Source organism: Eubalaena glacialis, chromosome 4 (genome assembly GCF_028564815.1).
Source record: "Eubalaena glacialis isolate mEubGla1 chromosome 4, mEubGla1.1.hap2.+ XY, whole genome shotgun sequence".
Lineage (NCBI taxonomy): Eukaryota > Metazoa > Chordata > Mammalia > Artiodactyla > Balaenidae > Eubalaena > Eubalaena glacialis.
Genome location: NC_083719.1, coordinates 30,241,909 through 30,269,443, shown reverse-complemented (window position 1 = coordinate 30,269,443; position 27,535 = coordinate 30,241,909). Strand labels below are relative to the sequence as shown.

At 41.8% G+C, this 27,535-nt stretch overlaps 1 protein-coding gene across 4 annotated transcripts in view; it reads right to left on the bottom strand.

Moving 5' to 3' along the window:
• Positions 1 to 21,363: 21,363 nt before the first annotated feature.
• SLC1A3 (solute carrier family 1 member 3) overlaps positions 21,364 to 27,535 on the bottom strand; it is a 71,393-nt gene continuing 65,221 nt past the window's right edge. For 3 of the 4 annotated variants that reach the window (XM_061187716.1, XM_061187721.1, XM_061187717.1), the window contains 3 exons: positions 27,045 to 27,239; positions 23,778 to 23,912; positions 21,364 to 21,798 (listed from right to left, as the gene is read on the bottom strand). In XM_061187716.1, the coding sequence (XP_061043699.1) occupies positions 21,594 to 21,798; positions 23,778 to 23,912; positions 27,045 to 27,239 (535 nt within the window). In that variant the 3' untranslated portion in view covers positions 21,364 to 21,593. The remainder of the gene's footprint in view (positions 21,799 to 23,777; positions 23,913 to 27,044; positions 27,240 to 27,535) is intronic. The other variant, XM_061187718.1, reaches the window with a different exon arrangement.

The following is a 27,535-nucleotide window of genomic DNA, read 5'->3' as shown; positions in this document are numbered from 1 at the left end:
TTAGCTGTACGTAGCTGTATAAACATCTGTGCCTTTCTCTGTTAGCTGTATAAACATCTCTGCCTTTCTAATTGTGATGTTTTATCCATGAAATACTTATTTAGTGTCTACTAGAGGTGAAATTTTGTGCAACACAGAATTATACAAGACACAGTGCTTGCTTACAATCTAACCGGGGCAGGAAAAAAATGACCCATGAGTGCAGAAGGAGAAGGGGTATTCCTGTCAACTGGGACAACTTTGTCTTGAAATATAGGTGGCTAGAATTTTATACTGTATCTTCTCTTGATTATCAACATATTGGATGTGCACTGCAGAAAATTTGGAAGAGTATAGAGAAGTAGAAGAAAAATATCCAAACATAATTCTATTTTGGCATAGTTCCTTCCAGTATTTTTAACCATGAATTTTTTTAAAAAATTGCTGAGATAATATCATATATATATATATATATATATATATATAATTTAATATCCAGTTTTTTTCCACCTAATATATGATAAACATTCTTTTGTGACATTCAAACTGCTTCTTAAAGCATCGTTTTAAATAGTTGCATACTATTTCCTTCTGCTAATAGGAAGTAGGTTTGGCTGTTGTGAAAGAGACATGGAACAATAGTGGCTTAAACAAGGTAGAAATGTGTTTCTCTGTTGTGGCATTCTGAGCTGGTGCGAAGCCCTGTGAAGTTGTCAGAGGCTCAGACTCTTTTATTGAATTGCTCTGCCATCCGGAGGTGTAGCCCTTGTCTGCATGGTCCAAGATGTCTCACCACCATGTTTATGTGAAAATCAAAAAGAGGAGGTAAAAAGGTAAAAAGAAGCATGCCTCTCGTCTTTAAGGACACAACCCAGAAAGTATGCCCATCACTTCTGCTCATATTCCATTGGCCAGATCTAGTCATATGGCTATAACCAGTTTCAAGGAAGGATGGGAATCATAGTATTCATTCTAGGTGATCATATGCCCAACTAAAATCCAGGGTTTCTACTACTTTAGAAGGAGAAGACAGATATTGAGTGTCAACTAGCAGTTTCTGCCACACTTGGCCTGGCTGTCCTCTGCTTATATAAACCACATACTATTGCTAGAGATTTTTGATATCTCCATTTTCTTTTGCTTTAATGATAAATCTTTATATTTTTGTGCTTACCAAGTTTCAAATGTTTGACATATCAGTTCATTTAAGCCTCACAATAATCTTATATATAAATACTATTATCCCTATTTTAAATTGAAGAGAGTAAAGTTAAGGAATTTGCTCAAGGTAATGTAATTAGTTAGTGGAGTGGCCAGGATTTGAACTGAGAGTCCATATTCTATAACTACCACTATGCTTCTCATTTTTTACCACGTACTGATGATCTCCTTAGAGAAGACTTCTAGAAGAGGAATTAGTGGGTCAAAGGGTATGGACTTGTTTTTTTTCGGGCTGTGTTGAGTGGCTTGTGGGATTCTAGTTCCCTGACCAGGGATTCCCTGAACCTGGACCCTCAGCAGTGAGAGCGCAGAGTCCTAACTACTGGACCACCAGGGAATTCCCAAAGGGCATGGACATTTTAAAGGCTTGTGATATATTTTTCCCAATTATTTTATACTAACTGGCCATTCCCTCCAATGAGAAGAAAAGATGTCCTCCCACTGGTCCAAAATAAATCTTCCTACTTGGTCACATAAGTCATCCTCCTAGCATTTTCCTAGAACTGGCCCCATGAATCAACTCTTCTCTGCACTTTTGCTTCAAACGTGGTAGTGGTGCTCGCAAATGGGCAGTGGTTATTTTACACACACTTATACACCCACAGTGTCCAGCCAAATGTGAAGGAGCTCATTGCATGCTTATTGAGTGGACACGGGTGACACATACTCCTGTGGAAGGTAAGCCCAGTGCCTGGCCATGGTAGGTGTTCCAAAATACTTCTTACATGAATTTACAGCCTCTTCCCATGTTAAAACGAATCTTTCCTTTTGCCCCCAGTACTTCTGTAAGCTATTACCTCATCACAACCTTTCTTTCACAGCTAAATTTCACAAAACCACAACAGTACAGCTTTCAGTCCTCCTTCCCATCTACCCTCCAACTTCCTGACATCTAGCTTCCATCCCAGTGCCCCCTCCCAAATGCCCTTTCGAAACAGAGTTCTTGGAATCCCGATGTTAATAGCAAGAGAAGGCAGTACTGTATGTTTAATCCACTTCTATATTCCCCTAGCCCAGAGTAGATCCCCAGTAATTGTTTATTAGATGAATGAATATATCTAATGGCCCCTTCCTAATTATAAAATCATGAAATCTTTGATCTAGAAGGAATCCAGCAACCCAAAACATGGTACAGGCATAAAATATAAATTGCTTCAGGGAAACACACAAACAGTTATTTGTGCTGTCAGTGGGGTGGGGAGTGAGATAAGGAGGTGAAGGCAACTTCAGTGGTTTACTCTGTATGTTTCCCTGTCATTCAAATCTTTTACAAGGGAATGAATTCATGTTCTATTTTTAAAAACATAAATGTAAGCAAAAGAATTTAATATATCTCTTAAAATAATTTAGAACAAGTAATGTCTGCAGAGTCTTAAAGGTTTTCTAGTGTATTTGTAGAATACAGTCTTGATTATTTGAGATTGGCATGATGAAGGACAGGAGTCTTCCATTAGGCTGTAATGAACCATGTGAGTCGTACCCAGTATGGCCATTTTATTGTCAAATATATGTTTATTTCAGATTTCTAACACAAACACAAGCTCCTCCCTTTTTCCTTCTTCCCCCTCTCCCTTCTTTCTGCAACAAGTGCAGGACTGTGCTAGGTACCATGTGAGATGTAAAAAACATATACTTGGCTCCTGCTTTCAAGAACATTATGTATTGGCTTGGGAGATAAGATAAATGTAAAGGAAACAGATGATCTGTTATGGAAGAGATAACACCACAAGCCCAACATGTATGTGATTAAGTTCTAAAAGTATAAAACCATAGGAAATGTTATGAGGTGTCACTGCTGATGCGGATTAAAACAGAGCTGACCATACAAGTGTAAACAAAATATAACACTGCTTAAATCTTTTCACTCACTAATTGTTCTGAGTGGTCGCTTCAGTATTGGTTACCTCCATTCTCAAATTGTTACTGTGATGTTAACTAGCAAGTGTTTATCCTTAACATCAGAAGTGTGAATGGAGTCCTACCAAGTGATTTTGCCAATAGTTCACATTTCTGCTAAAAAAGTGGTATACTCAGACTTAAGCTGTCACGTGTCCACACTCACCTGTCACTTGGGAAGGCCTCTCTCAGAATGCCATGTGCCCAATATCACACAGCCAGTAAGAGGCAGAATCAGGTGTTGAACCAAGCAGTCTGCCTCTAAAGCCTGTAGGCTTAGCCGTTGTCTTCGGGAAAGGGAAGGGAAACCTAACCCCTGTTGAGTATCTACCATGTGCCAGGCGCTCTGTTAAGCACTTTCACTTACACTATTTCATTTAATCCTCATGAAAATACTTAGAAATAGCAGTTATAATCCACAGTTCTGGAGATGAGGAAGAAGACACAGGCTCAGAGAGGTTAGGTAAGTTGTTTAAGGTTAGGTAAGTTGTTTATAGTCACACAGCTGGTAAGTAGTAGAGCTGGGATTCAAGCCCAAGTCCTTCTGACTCCAAAGCACATGCATGTTCTATCATTTCAGGTAAATGATAAACATCTTTCAAAACATAGTAGTGGGAGACTAATAAAAAACGGTGTTTGGTGATGTTGGGAATCTATACCCTCTGCTAGTCTGGCTCCATATTGGGCTTGTGTTTGTTAGCAATTCCGCTCTGACATTTCTCTCCAATCTTTATAATCTCCCTCTGGCATCCTCTCCTACCCTGTGGTCTCCTGTTTCTTCCACCCGTCAGCCACTTGATTATTCTCATCTTTAATTTCCATTAATACCCGTCTGAGCATGCCCATAGCTCTCTCATATGTCCCTTTGGCATTATAACTTGTATAAGAGTAGTTTTGTAATGTGTATTTGTTGTTTTTGTCCTACCCTGAATATCCTGAGGACAGGAACTACATCTCATTTATTCATCTCTGTTTCTCTCAGCTTTGGTGCTCACAGAGTAGGCAATCAGCGATTATTTTTTGACTTGAATCTCCCTCTGGTTGCCCATAAACGTCTACTTCAATTCCTTTTCCCTGACTGTAGTCCTCATGTACCACCTCTCCCAGTTCCCACCCTTCACTATCAACCTGCAGTGTCCTGAGCTCAGAGATAACTCAGTAAATAAGATCTTCTGCCATGATGGCCATGTCCAGTATCTGTGTTGTCCAACATGGCAGCCACTAGCCACATGGACCATTGAGCACCTGGAATGCGGTTAGTGCAACTGAAGAACTGAATTTTACATTTCATTTCATTTTAAATAAAATCGACTACTTAATTTAAATAATTGACTTATTTTATTTAAATTAATTTAAATAACCACCACCATATTAAATAGCACAGTTCTTGAAACATGGAAGACACAAGCTCCTCAGTCCAAAGCTCAGATTGGAGAACAGCCTTCTGCAAGAATTCTGTGGAAGGGTGTTCTGGAAATACAGAAATGAGGGCTGTACAATTCATTTCCAGACAGGTAGTTGCTCATGTTTGTTCTCGAGTTGTTTTGAACAAATCATCAGGCAGTCAATCTGTGGACTAAATGTGTAGATAACTACCTATTGTCTATAGAGTGGCAGCTCCATTAAAATAACATTCATGTATACAGGGTAAAATGGGGGAGACATCTAAGTGGTCTGTTACTGAATGGTCCTAAAATCCCTTCAAAGGCACTGAGATGCTAACTGGAAAAACAATTCCCTCTTTCTCCCGCTTCTCCGTTTCTGTCAAATTTAATTTTCTTGTTTTCTTTTCCTGGAACTCTAGTGGCTGTCTAGAATGTATTGCTGGGAGCCAAATTTGTCATTTTATCTTTGGCAGTTGAAGAACTTCAATTTTTCTTTCTAGGGGTAAATGCATCTCCACTTAGAGGACAGCTAAGTGAAAATGCACTCCTGAAGCAAGATTTGTTCTGCTGGTTTCCTTCAATTTGTCAAAAAGACAAAAATCTCAACAGCCTCACTTTGTAGTAATGCCCTGAAATTACTTGGAATCATCTTCCACCTACTTTTCTTGTCGCTATTACCTAATATGTGTGGCAGGGAAGACGAAAATGAACACATTTACAATTTAATGTTCTGCTTATATGTGTATTGTCAATGTTAATTGTTTTAGGCAAGGTGTCTTATCTTCGATTAAAGTGATCAGTGCCTCTGAGTATAAAAGAAATAATAGTAGAGATTCACAAATCTTTTTCATAACAGAGTCCCATACTTAACCCTTTTCTATGCTGACACCAATAACTAAGACACAAGCCCTGACTTAAGCAATGATTATCCTTCAAATAGACAAATATATGGCACGTTCATTAATGAAATTCTTTGAGGTTCCTCTGTGCTCTACCCAGTTAGAAAGAGAGGCATTAAAAAAAAAAATTGTCTCATTTGCAGAGAAGGAAGCTGAGACCACCAATCAGTTAAGAACTTTTGCTTTCCCAATTTAACCGGGTATCAGTGTTGAATATTCAGCATAGCTTTCAAGTCTCAAAATCTCAGCACCATCTTCCAAGCACATAAGGCATCTCTTGAAGCTAGCCTTTTGTTCTCGACACAGACCCGCTCCTTGCCCTGGCAACATGACCAACATTTTCTTCTTTCTAGATTCCCCCTCCCTCTTCACCCTTCATCTCTGTTGTGAGTAGACTCAACACGACAATGCTATTGCTGGACAGCTCAAGTTCACTGTCTCCCAAGAGGGCCTCAAGAGAGCCTACTAAGCACCAGGTCCTTTCCAGAGCTGATCTTCAATCCTCACGTCAACCCTGAGAGCAGGTGTTTCCATTTCACAGACAAGGAAACTGAAGCTTAGTCAAGTGCAGTGAATGGTCTGTGATCTACCTGATAAAAGGAAACGAGAGCTCAGAAGTCCTGCTATCCTTTGGCTCTAAAGCACCACACCATGTTGCTTTACTGTTGAGAGTAAAGGTTCACTTCATGCATGTGGAGCCCAGGCCTTGTAGAGCTTCCAAGTACTGCCTTGTTAGAGAAGCAGGGCCCTAACCCGCAAAACTCCTCGTGGGAGGAAACCTGACCTGGGCTTGTGTGGTAGGCTGAAGTGTGGTCACCCAACGATGTCCATGCCCAGTCCCTGGAACCTGTAAAGATGTTACCAGACATGGTAAAATGGACTTTGCTAACGGTCTTGAGATGGGGAAATTATGCTGCATTATCTGGTGGACCCGATATAGTCACAAGGGTCCTTATGAGAGGGAGGGTTAAAGTTAGTAGTAGGAGATGTGACATCAGAAGCAAGAGGTTGGAGTGATGCAAGGAAGGGGCCATCAGCCAAGGAATGTGGACAGCATCTAGAAACTGTAAAAGGCAAGGAAATAGATTCTCTCCAAAACTCCCAGAAGGAATGCAGCCAGGCCAGCATCTTGATTTGAGACTTCTGACCTCCAGAACTGTAGGAGAATAAAAACTACAAGAGAGTAAATTTGTGTTGTTTTAAGCTAGTAAGTTTGTAATAATTTGTTGTAGCAGCAATAAGAAACTAATACAGCTTATTAACAAAAAGAAAACAGTCACCCAAAGATTGGGTTGGCTGATTGCAGTCCCCATGTGTTGGCCCCAGTGATTCCTGCCTTTTCTTTTTTTTTTTGCACAACATCCCAGGAGGGCCTTTTATATCAAATGTGTCATGAAGTCCTCAATTTTTAAAAAGTTGCTAAATTGTTCTCGTGTTAAATATACCACCTGGTGAGGGAACGTCTTCTGTGGGCAAACTGCTTTGCCTTCGAGATCACAGGCTAGTTTGGGAGACTGAAACCACTTGAAAGTCTAAAGGAGAAGAGCAGTTAAGAAAGACCTAAGTCTCTAGAATCAAACTCAGTTGGAATTCCAACTTTAGCGTTTGTTAGCTTTGTGACCTCAGGCAAGTTATTTAACCTCAGCTTTCTCATCTGTAGAATGGGGATAATGAAAAAAACTATCTTATAGGGTTTTAATAGAGATTAGATAAGACAAGGTATTAAATGCGGGGTGATAATAGTTTCTATTTCAGAGGGCTAAAGTGACTTGATTTTAACCACGTAAATCTCTTAGATTTCTCTTAGAAAGCTCCTGGCACATAGTAAGCTCTCCAGAAATCTATGTTATTATTTTAATTGAGTGAGGCAAGCAAGCCATGATGGGAAAGAGGTAGGACTCTAGACTTTGAAAGACAACTAGTGAGTGCCTTACCTAAAATGCCAGAGGGGGAAGAAAACCAGTATTTTTGAGTGCTTAGTAAGTATCTGGAACTTAACATCAAAGGAGATATTTTGAGGCTTAAATAAAATAATATACCCCCGTGCCCAGTGTAGGTTGTAGCTTTCTTATCCTGATTTTGCACCTGAGTCTTGCAGAGTTTAAGTAGTTTATCCAGGATCCCATGACCCTGGTATGTTGGAAGTCTCTGTCCTTTCCCTCCACCTTGCTGCGTCTAGCTGCAGGGAGAAGGGAGGCGAGTCAAGACGGGTGTGGGGACACAAGGAATCAATTCGGCTGCAGTCAGGCTTGGTACCTGGTTCCTGCTCTGGTCCCTGGCACCGAGTAAACACTATATATACTTATATATGTAAATTTATATATATTCATATATATACATGATGAATTTCAAATGGCTGAGGTACTGGGTTGCCAGCCTCTTGACGACCACCAGATGTCAGTGCTAACAAGGCATTCCTCCCCTTGGATCTGTTTCCAGAGCTAAGTGTCAGAGTGTACTTATGTCTTCATTTGGGAAGCAGCACTGGAGGATGCGGCTGTCTAAGAGAAGTTTAAGCTGGTCGTGGAGCCCCTCTTCAAGTTCACCGGAGAGTGGAATGATTTTGGAGGACTGGGTCATATATGTTAGCAGAGCCCAGAACTGAATTTGGAACATATATGGTGGCAGAACACTTGGATCTTTAAGGTAAAAGTCTAAATCATCACATCCTAAGGAACTATTTGCACTTTTTTCTTTTTTTGGCGGCGCCGCGCTTGGCATGCGGGATTCCCCTGCAGTGGAAGCACGGAGTCCTAACCACTGGACTGCCAGGGAGTTCCCGAACTATTTGTACTTGGAAGATGAACTTTCCTGGAGGGTAGGCAGTTGTGGAAACCAAAAGGCACTCAAACCCTTAAATTCACGAGGTGAAAAAGTTATTGACTGGTGACTGGTTATTGATCAGCAAAAGCTTGGAACTGTAGCTTTAACCTTTGAAACCATGAAATGTAATTTACTCATGATGCAAACCTATACACATACTTATATAATTAAAATAAAAATTTCCCCAAACAATATTTTACTACATGTGGGGCACTCTGATATTTTCTCTTCTATTCTTTCATTAAAAAATGCTGGTTGGGACCCACCAAACTGATGACCTACAGTTTGAAAAACACTGACCTAGGAGATTATGCCATAGTATGTTTTAGATGAGGTCCTGGGTTTGCAGTGCTTTGTCAGAATTAAATTCCAGGGTTAGAGTAGTCTAGGGGGGAAACCCATGCTTTGGGTATGGATCTGGACTCAAATTGCAACCTTGCCTTGAGTAAGTTACTTATTCCCTGAACCTCTACTTTCTTGTATGTAAAATGGATATAATAATGCCTCCTCACAGGACTGTTGTGAGGTGCCTGATATATAACAGGTTTTCAACATATGCCTTGCCCTTCTGTACTTGAAGGGTTTTATATTATATGTGGTTAGAGAAATTACAATTTAAATAAATCAGGGCATTCTAAAGTGGAAGGGAGGTTAGATCCTAAAACCAGTTCCTGGAAATCCTTAAGAATAGAATAATCCGGGAGTCCCTGGTGGCCTAATGGTTAGGACTCGGTGCTTTCACTGCTGTGGCCTGGGTTCAATCCCTGGTCCGAGAACTGAGATCCTGCAAGCAACGTGGTGCAGCCAAAAAAAAAAAAAAAAAAAAAAAAATTAAAAAAAAAAAGAATAGAATAATCCTGTGCCTATAGTTCAGGCATAATCGCGCTCAGTTAGAGAGCTGGAATAATGCCTCTTAAAGTTTTGGGGAGAGGACGACATGCTCTGTTTACAGTGATGTTTCCCTGGAATTCCCCTGTTTGACCCTCTCCTAGAACTTATCACACAAATATTATTACTCATTTAATGATTTTTCCCTGCTAGGATCTGTGCTTGGCTGGTAAACAGTAGGTGCTCAAAATATTGCTGATATTAATGCAGATTTATGACTGAGCATGGGACTGTGGGTCAGACTTTCTATCCGGAGAATTCTAGCCAAGGAGCCCTGTGACATGCTGAGGGGGAGCTAGGAAGACTTTTTAATTTTCAAGGTAATAAATACTGATCACAAGTGCACTATGATTTGTTTCATAATGAAACTGCCTGTATAGATTTTTTCAGTCTGCGAAAGCCTCCAAGTTATGTCACCTGAGGAAGAGACTGATTTCCTAGCACTTCAGCTCTTCTGAACCCCTGGTGTAAGAATCCATAGCACCGTTGGCAGTGTTTTCTCGTGATGTATTTATATCTCTCCTCTCCATTGGATTATAAATTCTTTGAACCTGTTTTATGACAATAAAGCCTCTTGTTTTGTGATTACCTGCTCTTCTTGTGCAAAATCACCTACCCTCACAGCTACCACAGCAAGGTAGATGTTGTTATATCTCCATTTTACAGGTGAGGGGACTGAGGCTCAGAGAGGGTGTAAAGCTTCTCCAAGGTCACACAGTTAGCAAACAGCAGAATGAGTATTCAAACTCACCCCTCTAATGCCAGAGTTGGGGCTCATAATAAATATGTGTTGATCTCTTACACTGCTGGTGGGAATGTAAATTGGTGCAGCGCTGTGGAAAACAGTATGGAGGTTTCTCAAAAAACTTAAAATAGAACTACCATATGACCCAACAATTCCACTCCTGGGCATATATCTGAAAAAACAAAAATACTAGTTCAAAAAGACACATGCACCCCAATGTTCGTAGCAGCATTATTTACAGTAGCCAAGATATGGAAGCAACTTAAGTGTCCATCAGCAGATGAATGGATAAAGAAGACGTGGTATATATATACATATATATATATACATATATGTATATATATATATGTATATATATACACATACATATATATATATATACACACACACACGCACGCACGGAATACTACTCATCCATAAAAAGAATGAAATTTTGCCATTATGCTAAGGGAAATAAGTCAGAGAAAGACATATACTGTATGATATCACTTATATGTGGAATCTAAAGAATACAACAAACTAGTGAATGTAACAAAAAAGAAGGAGACTCACAGATGTAGAGAACAAACTAGTGGTTACCAGTGGGGAGAGGTAAGGGGGAAGGGGCAAGATAGGGGTAGGGGATTAAGAGGTACAAACTATTATGCATAAAATAAGCTACAAGGTTATATTGTACAACATGGGGAATATAGCCACGATTTTATAAGAAATATAAATGTGGTATAACCTGTAAAAATTGTGAATCACTATATTATACACCTGTAACATATAATATTGTACATCAACTATGCTTCAATAAAAACAAATAAATAAGTAAAATATGTGTTGATGGTTGATGGGCTGATAGACCCAGGACTCCGAGGTCTGATTCCCTGCAGACAAGCAGGAGCCTGTATTGCGGTGTCCAGGTTGGAACTGAGAGTTCCAGGATCTTGGACCCGGTTAGTGGGGCATGCTTCAGAGCACAGAGCCAGGGGAGTGGTGATGCAAGAGATAATGCCTTAGGGGGAATAGAAGTGAAAAACTAGCAAGCTGAGTCCTTGGTCTGAGGGCCAGGGAGAGAGAGAATGAGAAAGAGAGAGTGATTACATACAATCAAGGGAGAATAGAGGGGTAAAGAGAGGGGAAGCAGGGAGGTGGACAAGTCCTCTGAACCTCAGAACAGCCCCAGACTCTCTAAACAATGCCTGAAGATTCCCGCCTGGAGGGGAAGGAGCAGAGAAGGATGCCCCTTGTGCTCCGGCAACTGGCTTGTGTTACAATTCAGTCCTCTTTGGCCTTAGTCAATTCCAGCTATAGATCATTTTCATAGACTCATGAAACTTTCGAGCTGGGAAGGACTTTGAAGATTATCTGCTGCCATCCTGTGGTAAGATCTCTCTCTCTCTCCAGATAAAACCACCAGGGACACACAGTGTGAAAACAAGAAGAATAATAACATTAATGATAACAATAGCTGGAGGTGATAGTGAACATACATTACAATTGCTGAAGCATGGATGCTGACCAATCAGAAAGGACACAGCAGCAAATATCTGGTGTGGCTGGACCGGCCACTGATTTTCAGCTGTATTTCAGCCCTGGCACGTGTATGTGCTGGGCATGAGCTAAGCATTGCTTAATTAAATCCCCAGAAAACCCCATGAGCCCAATGATACTTCACCAGAGGAGGAAACGTTAGGTTTAGAGAAGTGACATTAGTGTCCCAGGATACAAGTGAGTCAGTGGAGGTGTCTGATTTGAACTAGGAGCTCCTGACTGCAAGGCCCAGGCTAGGCTTAACAACTCTGGGGTGACACCTGTCTCAGAAGCGCATAGCTGGGACAAGGCGGGAACAGGGAAGCATCTGCTTGGAGTTTGAGAGTTTGAGACATGTGGGTGAGGGAGTTTTTTCCATTCTGCTTAGAGAGGGTTCTTGATTTTGTCCAACAAGGGCCCCCGAGAGTGTTATAGACATTCTGGTCTCTGATTCCCATTAGGGCAGGAAATGAATAGAAAATGCTGACCTCTTTCCTATGTCAAGGCTTTCCTTGGACTTTTGGGGAGTGGATTGGGAAAGCATGTCCATTATTTTTACTTCAAGCTTCCTTTCCACTTCAAGAGGGCTCTTACCTGAGAAAAATGGCTGGGCTTGGTTTAGGCGTGACCCTGCACTGGAAAAATCCCTTGAATGAAAGAACCTCAGTGAAATTTCCCTGCCACTAGGCCTCATCTTTCTATAATAATGACTAGTATTATAATAATTACATAATATTTTGGCGGGAAAAGTTGGCATGATTTTTCTCTTTTGCTTTTCTGAATATACTTTCTGCCGAGCCCAGCCAAGGGCACTCATCTGCCTCAAGAAATTAGGATAATTACAGCAGAAAGAAATCAATAGTATTCAGGTCTGATTCTCAAAACAAGATCTTATTTCAAGGCAATAGACTTGAGAGCAGGTATTGTGAAGAGAGGAGATTTTCTCAATTCCCTCATGTCCTTCCTTAGCTTATCAAAACCCAGTCCTGGTGAACCAGCCCATAGGGTTTTTGTTGCGAGACATGCAGGAAGAGTGGTGGGTGGCAGAACCCCATCCCTTCCAGTCATGGGGGTGGCTGGAAAAAGAAGGGAGGCCAGGAGAGAACTATTTTCTTCAAGAGGCAGGCGTTACATAGGCTGAGGAGAACCCCATGGGCAGAGACCTCCGACTCCCCCCCTTTACTGTGCTGGGCTGCCCTGTGCCAGCAGAGGGTAAGGTTTGCTCAGCTGAGACCTCTCTCATTTCCTGTACAGTGTGGCTATCAGGCTGAGAGCCAGCAGGTCTAAACAGGGACCCTGGCTCGGTGCGAGTGAGTTCCAGGGCTGGATGAAGAATGTGGAGAAGGGGACTTTCCTGGTGGTCCAATGGGTAAGACTCTGTGCTCCCAATGCAGGGGGCCCGGGTTCAATCACTGGTTGGGGAACTAGATCCTGCATGCATGCTGCAACTAAGAGTTCACATGCCACAACTAAAAGATCCCACATGCTGCAACTGAGAAGGCCACATGTTGCAACTGAGTCCGCATGCTGCAACTAAGAGTGCGCATGTTGCAACTAAGAAGTCCACATGCTGCCACTAAAGATCCCGCATGCCACAACAAAAAGCCCGCGTGCTGCAACGAAGACCCAGCACGGCCAAAATAAATAAATAATTAAATATAAAAAAAGAAAAAAAGAATGTGGAGAAGAGGGGAGGGAGCAGAAAGTCTAGGGACTCACACTAAGTTGCTGAGTTACCCAAAGGAGACTATTTAGATGGGCAAAGACTGGGATTGCCAACCTGGAGGATGAACAGAGAAGTTAGAGATAAAATAGAGGATCCCCTGCCTCTCTACCCCCAGTGGCATCCCCTCACACCTAGACTAAAATCCACAATCCTCCACATGGTCGGCAAGACCCCACCAGGCCAGCACTCCTTTGACCCCTCTCTGACCCCTTTGTCTTTTTCCAACCACCTTGGCCTCCTGGCTCTTGCTCCCACACAGCTCATAACTGCACCTGGTGAGGGGTGGTGTGGCATGGGAGATGGGCTGGGGGGGTTGCACTGGTTCTTTCTTCCCTTTGAAGACACAGGCTTGATCTTTCATTCCATTTAGGTATCTCCTCACATAGAGCCTCGTCAGGAAGACTTCCCTGACCAGCCTATTTAAATAGTGCTCCAACCCCTCTCCAGGCTCTTACCAGGCTTTATTATTCCTCATGACAATGCTTACAATTTGAGCCTACATTTTAACAAAACACCACATAACAAAATACCACAGACTGGGGGGCTTAAACAGCAGATATTTTATTTTTTCATAGCCTAGAGACTGGAAGTCCAAGATCAGGGTGTCAGCATGGTAGGGTTCTGGTGAGGGCTCTTCTCCTGGCTTGAAGAAGGCAGCCTTCTTTCTGTGTGCTCACATGGCCTTTCCTTGGGGGGGGTGTGTGTGTGTGTGTGTGTATGTGCAGAGAGAAGGCCACCAGTCCTGTCAGATTAGGTCCCTATCCTTATGACCTTATTTAGCCTTAATTACCTCCTAAAAGCCCTATCTCCAAATATAATTACATTGGAGGTTAGGGCTTCAACATATGAATTTTGGAGGGGACACTATTCAGTCCATGGTGCCCTTATAACTACACATTTATTAGAAAGTATTTACTAGAATAGTCTGTACATTGCTATACCTAAATTGCCCATTACTGTGCCTGGCACATAGTAGGCACTTTATAAATATCTGTGCAATAAATAGATGATCTACTCTGCTTATCCTAGTGGTAGTGTAAACAAGTTTATGACTCCATTATGATAACATCTCAAATAAGCACCATTAATCAAGCATATACATATGCCAGTGAATTTACCTTCGTTTCTGATCTAATCCTCAACAAAATCCTAGAAAATAAGAATGATTATTATTGTGATAGAGATGAGTCAATAGAGGCATGGCGAGGTTAAGTAAATGGCCCAAAGTCACACAGCTAATAGGCAAGGTCAAGATTAGGACCCTAGTCTGTCAACTCCAAAGTCCATTTCTTTTTAGACTCTAGACCAGTGGTTCTCAGACTCTGGTGTACTTCACAACCACCCGGAGGACTTGTTAAAACAGACTGCTGGGCTCTACCCTCTGAGTTTCTGATTCTATAGGTCAAGGGTTGGATCTGAGAATTTGCATTTCTAATAAGTTCCCAGGGGATACTGATAGCGCTGGTCCGGGGACCACACTTTGAGAATCACTGCTGTAGACGTACAATACTTCAAGTTCCTTTTTCTTTCAGACTTCTGAGCTATTTTCTGTCTCTAACCTTTGCTTGAGTCCATCAGAAATGAGTTTGCAGTAAATGCCTGGTGTTTCCGCATTGTCTGGAGTGGCCATCCGGAGCCTAGAGAAAGACATTTGCCACAGGGTGGCAGCAGCATCCCAGGTACAGAGAGTTTGGCTTGGAGCTGGGGACAGCTCATTAGCACACCAGCGCCTGGGTTCCCACAGAGTGTGGGCCTGACTGCCTCTCCATTTCCCCTTGGCAGGGAGGAGACAGCAGGAGGAGGCCTGGCAGAAGGGGAGGTCATTGGCACACAGAGTGGTGGTTTTGTTCTCTGGGAGACCGGGAGAAAGCTGGGTGGTCCCCTCAGAGTGTCGAATTGTGCCCTTGACAAAACCATCATGCAACGCTGGAGAGCCAGGCCTGACAAAGGCCGGGAGGAGACTGGCAGGGGTTGCCTGTACCCCGGGCGCGCGCAGTGGCCTGGGCCCCTCCGGCCTGGCAGTTTCTCAGGATGCCCGTTTCTAGGGGTGATTGACCCCGCAAAGCCTCCCTTGGAGGAGAGGTTGGTCTGTGGCCTCCTCGGTGAGTTCCTTCCTGCTCTGGTGGGCCCAGATGGAGCTGGGAACCACTCTCCCCTCCTCCAGCATCATCCCTAGGCCTCTTCTTTTTTCATTGAGACGGTTTTGTTCTAAACATCTTAAGAATCTTCCTAAGTGCCAGGAGCTGTGCTGAGAATTTTATATTATCATTTATTTAATTCTCATTACACCTCATGGTCTTATTATACCTGTTGATGATGAGGGAGTTGAAGTCTGATCCATCACGTGCCAAGCTTAGTTGACCACAGAGCCCCATTCAACCTCCTCCAATATATGGAAACCTGATATGAAAACTGGTTTGGAGACTTCGGGTTTCAGCCAAACTTCACATGTACAGATGAGGACATACAGGGAGACTGAAGGATTAGGTCAAGGTACCACAGTCGGTTAAAAGCAAGTCAGGCACTTGAACTCACATTTTCTCATCCAGGTAACTACCATCACCACGAATCCAATAGATTATGTTCCAGAGTTAACCAAGACAGTCCAGGGACCTTGATGAAACTGCTCAAGAATTTAGGGTTAATAGGTTTGGATTCAACCACCACTCTGAAGCTGAAGGCCTTTAAGTTTCAGGAAGCATGAAGGTACTTTTAGTCTAGCTGTGTTAGTTTTCTAACACACGTGTAGACATTCTGCTTCTTTGGTTAATGGCTCATCATCAGCTTACATGAAACAATACCTCACTGAGGCCCTGTAATGCCAAGGCCATGGAATTTGGTGACAGTTTTCAGACTTGTGTTGCTGACAGAACTTTTGAATGCTAAGTTCTCCCCAGGGCAGACCGATCATCATTTCCTTTTGGGGCTGAGATGACCCTTGGATGGTCTTTATTTTCTCCTGCTATGTCTGCAAGTTCCCGGCTGGCTGCCTTCAAGCTTTTTTTTTTTTTTTCTTTAATGATCCCCTGGACCTACAGACTTGGAAAGGAAATCCAAAAGTTGTCATCTGACACCCGTCTTCTGTGAGACACACTGTTGTCTTTAACCTGGCTGCACGTATGTGATTATTGGGAAAGAATTTATGATTTTAAGGGGCATATTTTGTGCTCCTTCTGCAGTACCGATTGGGCCCCGCTTTTTTATATCCTTCAGCCTCAGCTGAAAGAAGGGGCTTTTGTGGGAATGATGCCCATTCACGGAGGCTAGAGTTCCCTCAAAAGACTTTGAAAAATGCCTCCTTCCGAACTTTACAATGACTGGAAAATGATGGTCTTTGAGTAGCACAATATGAAAAGAATATGGGTGCGTTTCTAGAAAGAGCACCCCAAATGAAAAAAATATGTTCACATTGGAAAACAATATGTGAATGCCAAATTGTTCAGCCCTGTAACGGATTACAGAAAATATTTTATGTTTGGAGTTGGGGGGTGGGCAGGGGAGAACAGGAGGAAGGAGTGAGAGAAGGGAAGGGGAAAAAAAAGAGAAGAAAAGAAAAACAGATGTGAGTCTTAAAATATTTCAAGCATGGATAACTGAAACATTGTTTAATCTATTTAAGATCGTTCTGTGAAGTCTTAAAGGTGATTGATCAGGCGTTTTAAATGCAGCAACAAGATTTACAAGCACATAATGAGTGATAACATCCCCAAAACAAATAAATAGTAAGAAGAGTCCCAGATCTGGACTGCCTTTTAAAGCATGTTTTTGTCTGCAAAGAGGAATTAAAAATTAGGATGATTATTTTTAATAATCACACAAACTCTTTCACCTATAATATTCTCTTCATCGAAGCAAACATAAATTGTCTTGAATTTTTCATTTTGCTTGTACGTAGGGTTGCCAAATTAACCAAAAAAATACAGTATTTTGGAACATACACTAAAACATTATTTGTTACTATTCATATTTAACTGGTGTCTTGTATTTTATCTAACAATCCTACTTTACGTGTACGTTCGGTAAAATGAGACTGTTTCCAGATTGAAGGCTGAGACACCAGTTTTGTGGGCATGATGAGGGAAGACCAGCTAAAAATATGTTACCGAGCCACTTACTGAGAACCTGTTCTGTGCTTAGGAAACATAAGTGATAGGATGGGAAGATAATAATCTAGAGCAGGATGGCATCAAAAAAGGAGGTGGGAGGGGAGAGAGGCAGGGCACAGGGGAGAGGAAACAGAGAATACCCAGAAAGGAAGGGGCTCCTGGGAGAGAGGATTGGAGAAGCAGGATGACCAGAGGGAAAGGAGAAATGGGGCGGGGAAGAATTTGAAACCCTTTGATGGCTTTCACATACTGATTACTCCCTCTGCACGGCCGACCTTGGAATTTCATACTGAGCTCATCATCCAAGCGAGTTCTCTAAGAGGAAGTTCAGTTCCTTCCTGCGGAGAGTTCCGGGCTCCCCCCGGTGGCTGTTGTGGGTATCGCTCGCCCAGACCCTTCCTCATTTACCCCAGAGATTTCTCGTCTCTCACTTTCCCTCTTAGAACTCGGCTCATCGGCTTCCTCCGCTCTTCCTTCCCTGCTTTTTCTGATGGCTTATTCATTCGGAGCCTGCTTTCGGCATGGCATGACACCTCCCAACTGCTCTGGCCCCCGGAACAGGCCACACAGAGCTGGTCATTGTTGCCCCAGTTGTGGGACCACCCGAGCGGGAGAAGGGGCAGCGCGCCGCCGCGGAGGCCGGATGACTGACAGCAGCCTCAGGTCAAGTGCCCGGCGGGCCACCCGGAAGGAGGGCGTGTGCTCCCCTCCCCCTCCCCCCGCCCCTTCCATCGGGAAATGAACCCTTCCTTCAGACGCACGTAATTAGCGGCACCAAAACCTCTATTTTCAACACTCTGTATATGAATAAAGGCTTACCAAAAAAAAAAAAAAAAAAAAAAAAAAGGATTTTACCGGGAAAGGGAATCCTGCTTGGGGTGAGACAATGCTGCTGAAGGGATAAATATGGGAAGCACACAGACCCCCAACTTCTCACAGTGTAGGATTTTAAAAAAATTGTTAGCGTTATTTACTCATCAGAAACGTTAAAAAAAAAAAAACGTTAATCTGAAAATTTTCTAAAGTTCCATTTGTGAACAGATCTGTGACCTACCACACAGAGGGATCTCTGCTGGCTTCCCCATCACCTTAGTCACACCCTGACAGGGCTGCCACGTCCCTCCGCCCTAATGGCATCTCCAGATCTTCCACAGGCTGATGACCAGCTTCGCAGGCGTGACTGTGGGCAGAGGGAGGGTGGAGGCAAAATGCAGCTTAGGCTGCGACTGGAAGGAAACTGGTGATTGCAGGAAGAAGCACTTCCTAGGGGTGGACTCATGTTTTGGTGGCATCTCCCTGATTGCTTCTGTATCCAGAAAGTCCCATAGATCGGGATTCCCTCAGGGTGGCGAGAGCTGGTTTGATGCCCTCAGGCTGTGAGCATTTCCCCAATCAGCCATTCCAATACCATAGATGCCTTGTAAAAAGTTAGATTAATCAAACAGTGATTTGTAAATGTTTTGGTCAAAAGATCCTTTAGAGAAATTGATGGAAATTAAGGATTTCTCCCCCAGAAAAAGGCAAATGCACAAAACTCTCCCCACACTTTCAAGGGCTATTAGAACTCACTTAAGTCTTCACATGGATGATCTAGGGGTTTGTGGACCATACTTAAGAGCCCCTCCTCTAGATGGCTGCCACCTGCTAGCAGAGGGTCAGATTAAAATGTCTCTAGACACAACTTCGGTCTGGGCATTCCATGATATTGCCTCCCAGCCCTCTGTTAAAAAGCATGACAGAAAAAAAAAGCAGTTGTCGTAACTCGTGCTTTATGAATAGAACGGTTCACTAGCACATTGGCTGTTTCTGAAATATCCCTTGAGACCTTATTCAGCTCTTTTCACAAATGACAGCAGTAATCACATAGATAAATCTACCTACCTAATTTGAAGGTCAGACAGGAAATTAATTTTTTTGGAAGAACCAATGGTGGCATTACACTTTTCTAATTAATCCCAACATGGAAATGATTCAATTTATTGGAGAAATCTGAATCTGAGGTGAACAAGTAAATGCATGCTGTTACAGCAAAGTGCTTCCCTCACCTCCTCCTGTTTCCAGTTCTAGGAGTTGGGCAGGGAGAGTGTGTCCTTATTTATTTTCCTGTGGTTGGCTTCCCCAGTTGGACCTTCCAAGATTTTACCTAGTAAAATCTAAAAAAAAAAAAATCTGCGTGGCATCCTTCCCAGCATTGTCCTGAACTCATTGCAATACTTCCATGAATGAAAATTTTATTTTCCTTCAGGGAGAAGAATAATAACAACATGCAAAAGTATAATGTAAAACTAATTTTTTTCTTTATTGAAAATACATCTACAAGGTAATGCTTCTCAGTCCACACTGGGTGCATGTAATATGCAGAGCCTGTGATGGGCTGGCAAGAGGATCATCCCAGAGGACCTGCTTTCCATAAAAGATGGTTAGTATAAAAAAGATCACATTGTGTAACAGAGTTAATTTGACATGATTAATTTTTACTCTACTGGTGTCATGACAGCCATGTACATTAACTTTTGTAGTGTATTTCCCAAATAGAGCCTTGACATTAAATGGTTACTCCACCACAGCCTAATGTTAAATTTTGTACACATGTACGTAATGCTCACGATCTATATAAAAATATCTCTAATTGTATATCAGAGGATGTATGTCTAGATTTTCAATCTGTTAGCATAATTAAGTCCATTCCTCACCATTTTCAGTCAGAAACTCAAACACAGCTGGTATTGTCTGACAGCTCCCACTTCACATCTTTGACTGGATATTCCTTAGAGGGTAAAAAAATTAATCTCCATTAAACTTGGTAGCTGCCTTGCCTGAAACTAATACCCCTAGTGTTTTTTTGTTTTTTTTTTTCTTGGAACCACACTGACATGACTTCATACTGATTCATCTTCTACGGTTTCTCTCAGGGACGCAAACAAAACCAAACCAAACCCCACTTCAGCTGAAGGTTTTAAATGATTTGGTGAATGGAGTTCCAACACAAAGAAATATCTTGTTTTTCTCATTCTAAGAACTTTTGATGATAGTCAAAAACCTTTTCAAGTAAGAGACCACCCACCCGGTTCATGGACCTCTAGTGGAGAGAGAGCTCATTCATTTGACTTCTTTAAAACATATAAGAAGTGACCTTATATTTTGATCTGCAGACTTCCTTAAGGAATGATTTTTGAACTGAAAAGAAAAAGTGTTTCAGGTTAAAAAAAAAAAAAGAACCTCTCCTTTTAAAAAAAACCTTCCTTAAAGATGACTTATAATCTTGGTGTTTTCAAATCCTCTCTTTATAATGTCAACCATGCTCCGTTCTTTCCTGGCCATCTTTAGTGTTCCATAGTAAGACCGTGAGCACCCTTGCTAGTTGCTAGTCTTACATTTTATTTTCTAAAAGTCTATGGTCAGTTGAGGAGTGGTGGGAGATATCCTTCCCAGAGTAGTCCCTTTAGTTTGTGAAGAGTAGGAAAGAAGGGAATACTTCCCCTGTTGGGAAGAACTAAGCAGAGTTTCGTGAACAATTCCACTCCTGGAATGGCCTCCAGCCAGGTGACTTGTGTAACTGACATTTTGGACACAGGACCTGGTAAACCACACAGCCATCCTGCCTCCACTTAGAAATGTTCATTCCCAATCAATGTCTATTCTGAAAGTCCCATGCTCCATGGAATGATACTTGCTACAGGATGTTCTTTGGGGAAATGGAGGGCAGGCTCTTTTATGGTGCCACAGGATGTTTGGGTGAGAATCGACCATAAAGGCATCTAAGGAACTCGCTCATTTTGCAGATGGGAACACTGAGGCCTAGAGATGAGACGTAACTTGCCCATGGCCACATGGCATTTTCACTTTCTGTGCCTCCTCACAGCTGTGCTGGGTGTGTATTCATATTGTCCTGCTACTAATAAAATAAGGACACAAATCATAAGAGAAAGGGGAAAAAAAACCCTTGTAATGTCCAACTGATAACCCATTGCTGATCAGGTTGTTTTGTTTTGATACTAAAACTGAATTGTATTCTGAAGGATTTTTAAATTCTGAAAGTTGATTTAAAACCATGTTTTTAGCCTAGTATTTGTTTTGACTCTTTAATTTGTAAGAACTATCACATTTACAGGATTGCGTGCCACATAAACTTGTAAGATCTGATCAAGACTATTTTTGATCTCAGTACCTTATTAGATAAGACTAACATGAAATGACTTAAAAATTTCAAACATGGGATGAAAACTATACATTTTGGCCACTGCAAAATCCCCCCTTGTTTTTGGATGAATATTTCCCAATCCTATCAGGCAGGGAGGAAAAGGGAGGTAAGGGGCTGACTGGAGAGAATGAGTTGAAATGAGATGGAAACATTGTATAATGGTTTTCAAACACCTGGTGCTCAAGGAAGCATTTCTTTGTGTTAGTCTACATCTTGGTCTCACTATCAATGGATTTCTCAATTTCGCTTTCCTGGGCAATCAGCTGATATGGTTTCTTCATTTCATTCTCTTCAATCACTGAGTTACCCATTTCGACATCCCGGTTCTTCAGTTCATGTCGTGACAAGTGTTCAACAATGCCAGCTCCCAGGGAGTCTCCCAGCACGTTGGTGGTGGTACGAAGACGGTCCCTGGGGAAGGGAGGGGTGGAAGGAAAAGCAAGGCTCCTGTGAACATCATGGGATTTCAGCTCATATTTTGAACCAGCTGGCTAAGTCACTGGGGGCATCTCTTAAAATTCTGCTTGGTGTAGCCACCCATTGCATCATTCCATAATAGACACATAACATTCAAAATCGTAGTTACTAATATATATCCTTATAATTAATAACTTATATTAATAATTATATTATCATTAATAATTATATTATTATCCTTATAATTAATAACTTATATTAATAACTTATATTATTATTAATAATAATTATATTATTATCCTTATAATTAATAACTTAATTAATATATTATTATTAATTAATAACTTATAACTAAGGATATATATTAGTATTAATTTTCAGTTACTAATTAGAGTACCAACAGTAGGAATGACCCTCCCCTTTCTCCTTTTAAATAAATTTTAAATAAATTTTTCTTTGGTTCTCTTTCCTACCACTCACTTTCCTTTTACCAGAAGGTCTCAGAAGTGTGATCTAGAGACCCCTGGGGGTCCCTGAGGCAAAAACAATTTTCATAATAATGCTAAGATGTTATTTGCCCTTTTCCCTCTCATTTTCTCATGAATGTCTGTCTAGTGGAGTTTTTCAAACAAACAACACAGCACCAAAGATAACACAACAGATTGAATGCAGAAGCAGTTAGTCTTGTATTAAGCTAGACACTAAGGAGATTTGCAAAAATGTAAAATGGTATCATTCTTTTCCCTAAATTTTTGGTTTGGAAAATGATATTTTTCCATAAAAATGTTATATATGTGAACATGTAATGAATGGATTATTGTAACCTTTAAATGAATTTAACATTTAAAAAATGCCTAAGTTTTTCTAACATGATAAATATTGATAGATATGACCCACACAGATAAAAGCTTTGGGGGTCGTCAATTTTTAAGTGTAAAGGGGTTGTGAGACTAAAAACTTTGAGAACCACAGCTTTATACTATAAAAGTCTTCACATGAGTCAAGTAGTGACTGTGGGCCAGACAGTGAGCTGAATGCTTTCCATGTATCAATGCATTTAATCCTCACAGCACCACCGGGAGGTAGACGACATTATTGTCTTCATTCTGCAGAGAAGGAAACTAGGGTGGCTGCGTAACCTGGCCAGTGTCACACAGGGGCAGGACACAAACCCAGACACAAGTGACTGTGGAACTCATGCTCTCAATTAATTATCTTCCCCCCACTTACTGTGCCTTGAGAACACTGAACTTTTTGTGGTCATTAGATCTACCTCATGGAGTCTATGTAGACTCCAACACCTACTGTGTCCTTCTAGGCTGTCACCTTGGGCATCCTGGGGAGCAATTGTAAATGGAAGGAAAAGAAAAGAGGCAGACAATGTTAGCTGGAAGGGTGAGGGGAAAAGGGCAGAGGGGTGGGCCCTAGATATTAGGGTCTGAGGGTGATTTTCTTGAAACTTTCCCCAGAGCCAAAACTCAATTCCACTTAATGACGCCAGCTCTCTTCCCACTGTCTGCACAGCTGCCCCACTCACTGTTGGGGTCAGATGGGAACATCTGCACTGTATTACGCCATTGGAATGGGAAGCACAAGAAGAAAGCCTGAGCCAGCCTGGGAGGCCCACTGTTCGGTCCCAGCCGCCATGGGGATGTGTTGTGCAATTCAGAAATGGCTTTGCTGATTTATGTTGGCTTTGTAGACAACGGGTTTCCCAATCCCCGAATGGTTTTATAGAGTGAGAAGCGTAGCAGCCAGATGTGCCCCGCAGGCTGATAAGGGAGAGTGTGCATGGCGCCTGGGGCTTGGTGGCCAGATAACAGCAGGGATCAGGCAGGGAGGACAATTTAATTACAGGCCAAGTCTCCCCTCTTCATGGAGCCCTTTGGCAGGGGTGCCAGGCTGCCTGGTGCCCTAGGATGACAGAGGAGAGCCCCACGACAGCAAGCCGAGTGCAGTCCGAGCGTACTCACAGGAACCAGTCCACTGCGATGATGAGCGTGATGTCGTCGGTGGGCAGGCCCACAGATGTCAGCACGATGACCATGGTGACCAGGCCCGCCTGAGGAATCCCAGCTGCCCCGATACTGGCAGCCGTGGCTGTGATACTGTTAGAGGAAGTCCCCAAACAGAAAACATTTGTTTAAATCTCCCCAGATAGAGAGCAGACCCTGTAAAACATGCACAGGGGCGATGTCTGACTTGCCAAGTTAACATAAGAGGATGTGCTTTAGAAAACTGTAAGTGAGATTGTGTAAAACCCATTGAGCTAATAATCATATTAACTAATATTTATCAAATGCCTATTACGTGCCTCCTGATTTGTTAAGCATGGCTTACCTCATTTGTTTCTCACAACAACCCTTAGGAAGTTGGTTCTGTTCTTACAGCTGTTTCTAAATGAGGAAACTTGTGCCTATATACTTTTTCACGTACCTGAAAGTATTTGTAAGGTCTAAAATACTGTACAGTTACAATAACAATTTGTTTCTAATAATTCCCCTATCCAAGCAGAGGATTGTAAAGATACTGAACTTGTATGGTTACTGGGGTCAGAAAAAAAATCAAATTTATTAATTCAAAAACAAAATGATTTATGAACAAGGTTCTGTAATATTTTTTTATGGAGCAATATTTTTTATGGAGGCGGTGTGAACCTCATTTGTAGGGCACATAACCTGTCTGGGACTCAGTTTGTTAAATATCTATTTGATAGGCTTATGTGAGAATGTGAAAATGTTTTTTGAATAATAAAGTATTACCTAGTTATAAAGTGGTATTCATAAAGTAATAAGTCTGTGGAAGAGACTCTTCGTGGTTCCCCCGCATTGTTCCCCCTGTATAGTACTAGAATGTTTAGCTGGTGTATGGCCGCCCACAATGAAACTATATTTCCCAGCCTCCCTTGGAGCTTAAACTAAGTTCTGGCCAATAAGACGTAGGTGAGGGGCTTCCCTGGTGGTGCAGTGGTTAAGAATATGCCTGCCAATGCAAGGGACACAGGTTCGAGCCCTGGCCCGGGAAGATCCCACATGCCGCGGAGCAACTAAGCCCCTGTGCCACTACTACTGAGCCTGTGCTCTAGAGCCCGCAAGCCACAACTACTGAGCCCACGTGCTACAACTACTGAAGCCTGTACGCCTAGAGCCTATGCTCTGCAACAAGAGAAGCCACGACAATGAGAAGCCTGCACACTGCAACAAAGAGTAGCCCCTGCTCACCGCAACTAGAGAAAACCCACGCGCAGTAACGAAGACCCAACACAGCCAAAAATAAAAAAAAAATAAATAAATAAATTAATTAATTAAAAAAAAAAGACATAGGTGAAAGTGATCAAGCAAATTGCAGGTTGTGCCATTCCTCCTCCTCCCACTGGCTAAAATTTGGAGGTGATGTTGAGCCATCCTGGACCACCTGGATGAGAGTGATACCCCGGGGATGATGGAACCACAAGTTTTGGTCCCTTACACTGTAGAACACCTACCAGCCTGGAGGGCTTTGTGGGGTGGAGCTGCTCCGCATGAGAGAGAAGTACAGTTCTATCTTGTTGAAGGCACTGTAATTGTTATTATGATTTTTAACTCTGACACACGCAACTGAAACTTTTTCAAAACGCAGGGCTTTTCAACCAGTATGCCAAGGTATGCCCAAGAATAGGTTATAGTGAACTGAGATATTGAGCTCCCAGCCCCAGTTTAGCTAGACTGGGCCTGGGGCTCCCAGAACCTCTAGGTCCGTCACCTCTGGTCATGATCAGCCCCATCTTTTTTTATACCAATGCATCCCACAACTATTATCATTTCCCGATAGTACAAAATATGTATACAGAGTCTGACATAAATTATTTCTAAATAAACATAGATAGACATACACACACAAATGTGAGGGAACTGATAGAGATTTAAAAAGACTAAAGTGACATAAAAACCAAATACAAGCCATAAACCTGGATTTGATCCTAGTCTGGGGAAAAAGCTATACAAGATATTTTGAAACAACTGGGGAAATTTGAATATAGGCTGAATATTCCAGAAATTTTTTTAAGAATCTTACTATTGTGGTTATGTAGAAAACTATCCTTATTCTTAGGTGATGCATGCTGAACTATGTACAATGAAGTGTCATGAAGGCGGGGGGGAGGTGGGAAAGAAGCAAAAATGGCAAAATGTTAACAATTGTTGGTTCTAGGTAGAAGATGTGTGTTGTAATATTCTTTCAACTTTCCTATGTGTAAGACAATGTAAGACAATTTATAATAAAAATGTTGTGAAAAGACTGATTTATTTTGATTTCCAAATTAAATTGTTAATAATAATTAACACACACACACACACACACACACACACACTAAAGAGCAGGGTCGGATCTGGATTGTGAGATTTTGTCTCCATTATACTCATTGGTCTGTTGTGCACGATGACTTTCATTAAGCAAAAAGAAGGGACGATATTCACATGTGCACATGGATATGCCTGAACTGTCTCCAGAAGGATACAAAAGAAACTAGCAAGCAACAGTGGTTGCCTCTGGAGAAGGAAACTAAGAGATTAGCGGAAGGTAGGAGAGGGAAAATTACCTATCACTAGACAGCTCAAATAATAGTTAAAAAATAGTCCACAAAAGGAAAATTCTCAGCCTATTTGTCAGTGTGCTCTGTCATATATACTGCCTAAAAATTAACCCAGGAGAAAATGTTAATCCAGTTTTTCAAATGTATTTTTATTTTCTAATTTTTTCAATAAAAGCTAATGAATAATAAAAGCTAAAATTTCAATGCCTTTTATTGAAGTTTAACATTTTTTAAAAAGAGAAATATCCATACTATGTATTCTACAGATTTTAAAAAGAAAGAGCTGGATATGTTTATAGATGGTATACGGATGAGTAAATCAATCAAGTGGCAAGCAGTATGTATGGTATGATTCCATTAATTAAAAAAAAAAAAAATGTGTGTATGTCTGTGCATTGGAAAAGGTCTTTGTACACCAAACAGTAACCCTGGTCACCTATAGAAAGATGAGGAGTCATGGTGGCAGACAAGTTTCACTTTTTACTTTATACATTTCTGTATTATTAGAAATTCATTATTTATAAATATGCACATCTGTAGTTTAAAAAAAATAAAAATCTCTCAATATCAAAAAGGAGTCCCCTCTCCCAGTTTCTTCACTCAAGCCCTGATCACCGCTCATCATTTAAAGTCGTTCTTAAGAAAAGGTTGTATAGAATGTTCCTTGTACCTGATTGTAATAATCTGTCCAAAGTTCAGGTCGAAGTTGTTAACTTGAGCAATGAAAATGGCAGCCAAAGCCTCATAGAGGGCGGTCCCATCCATGTTAATGGTGGCCCCTACTGGGAGCACGAATCTGGTGACACGTTTGTCCACGCCATTGTTCTCTTCCAGGCACTTGAAGGTGATGGGTAGGGTGGCAGAGCTGAGCACAGTAAAACAGGACATGTCAGCTGACCATCCTCACAGCTCAGACTGTCTGTCCGTTTTGGTATTTTGGACAGAGAGTTCCTTCCTTCCCCACATCCTAAGTGAAAGGGAACTAAGTCAGCACTAGTATAAATAGCGGAGCAGGGCTAGGGACAGTGGGTCCCCTCACTGGGTCATTTGGCAGCTCTCCTGCTTCTGGGTTCCTCTGTGAGGCATCACTTGTGATTACTCCCCATCCCCCAACAAGAGCCTGTGCCAACGCTCGGCCATCTCTCCCTTAGGCAAATGGCA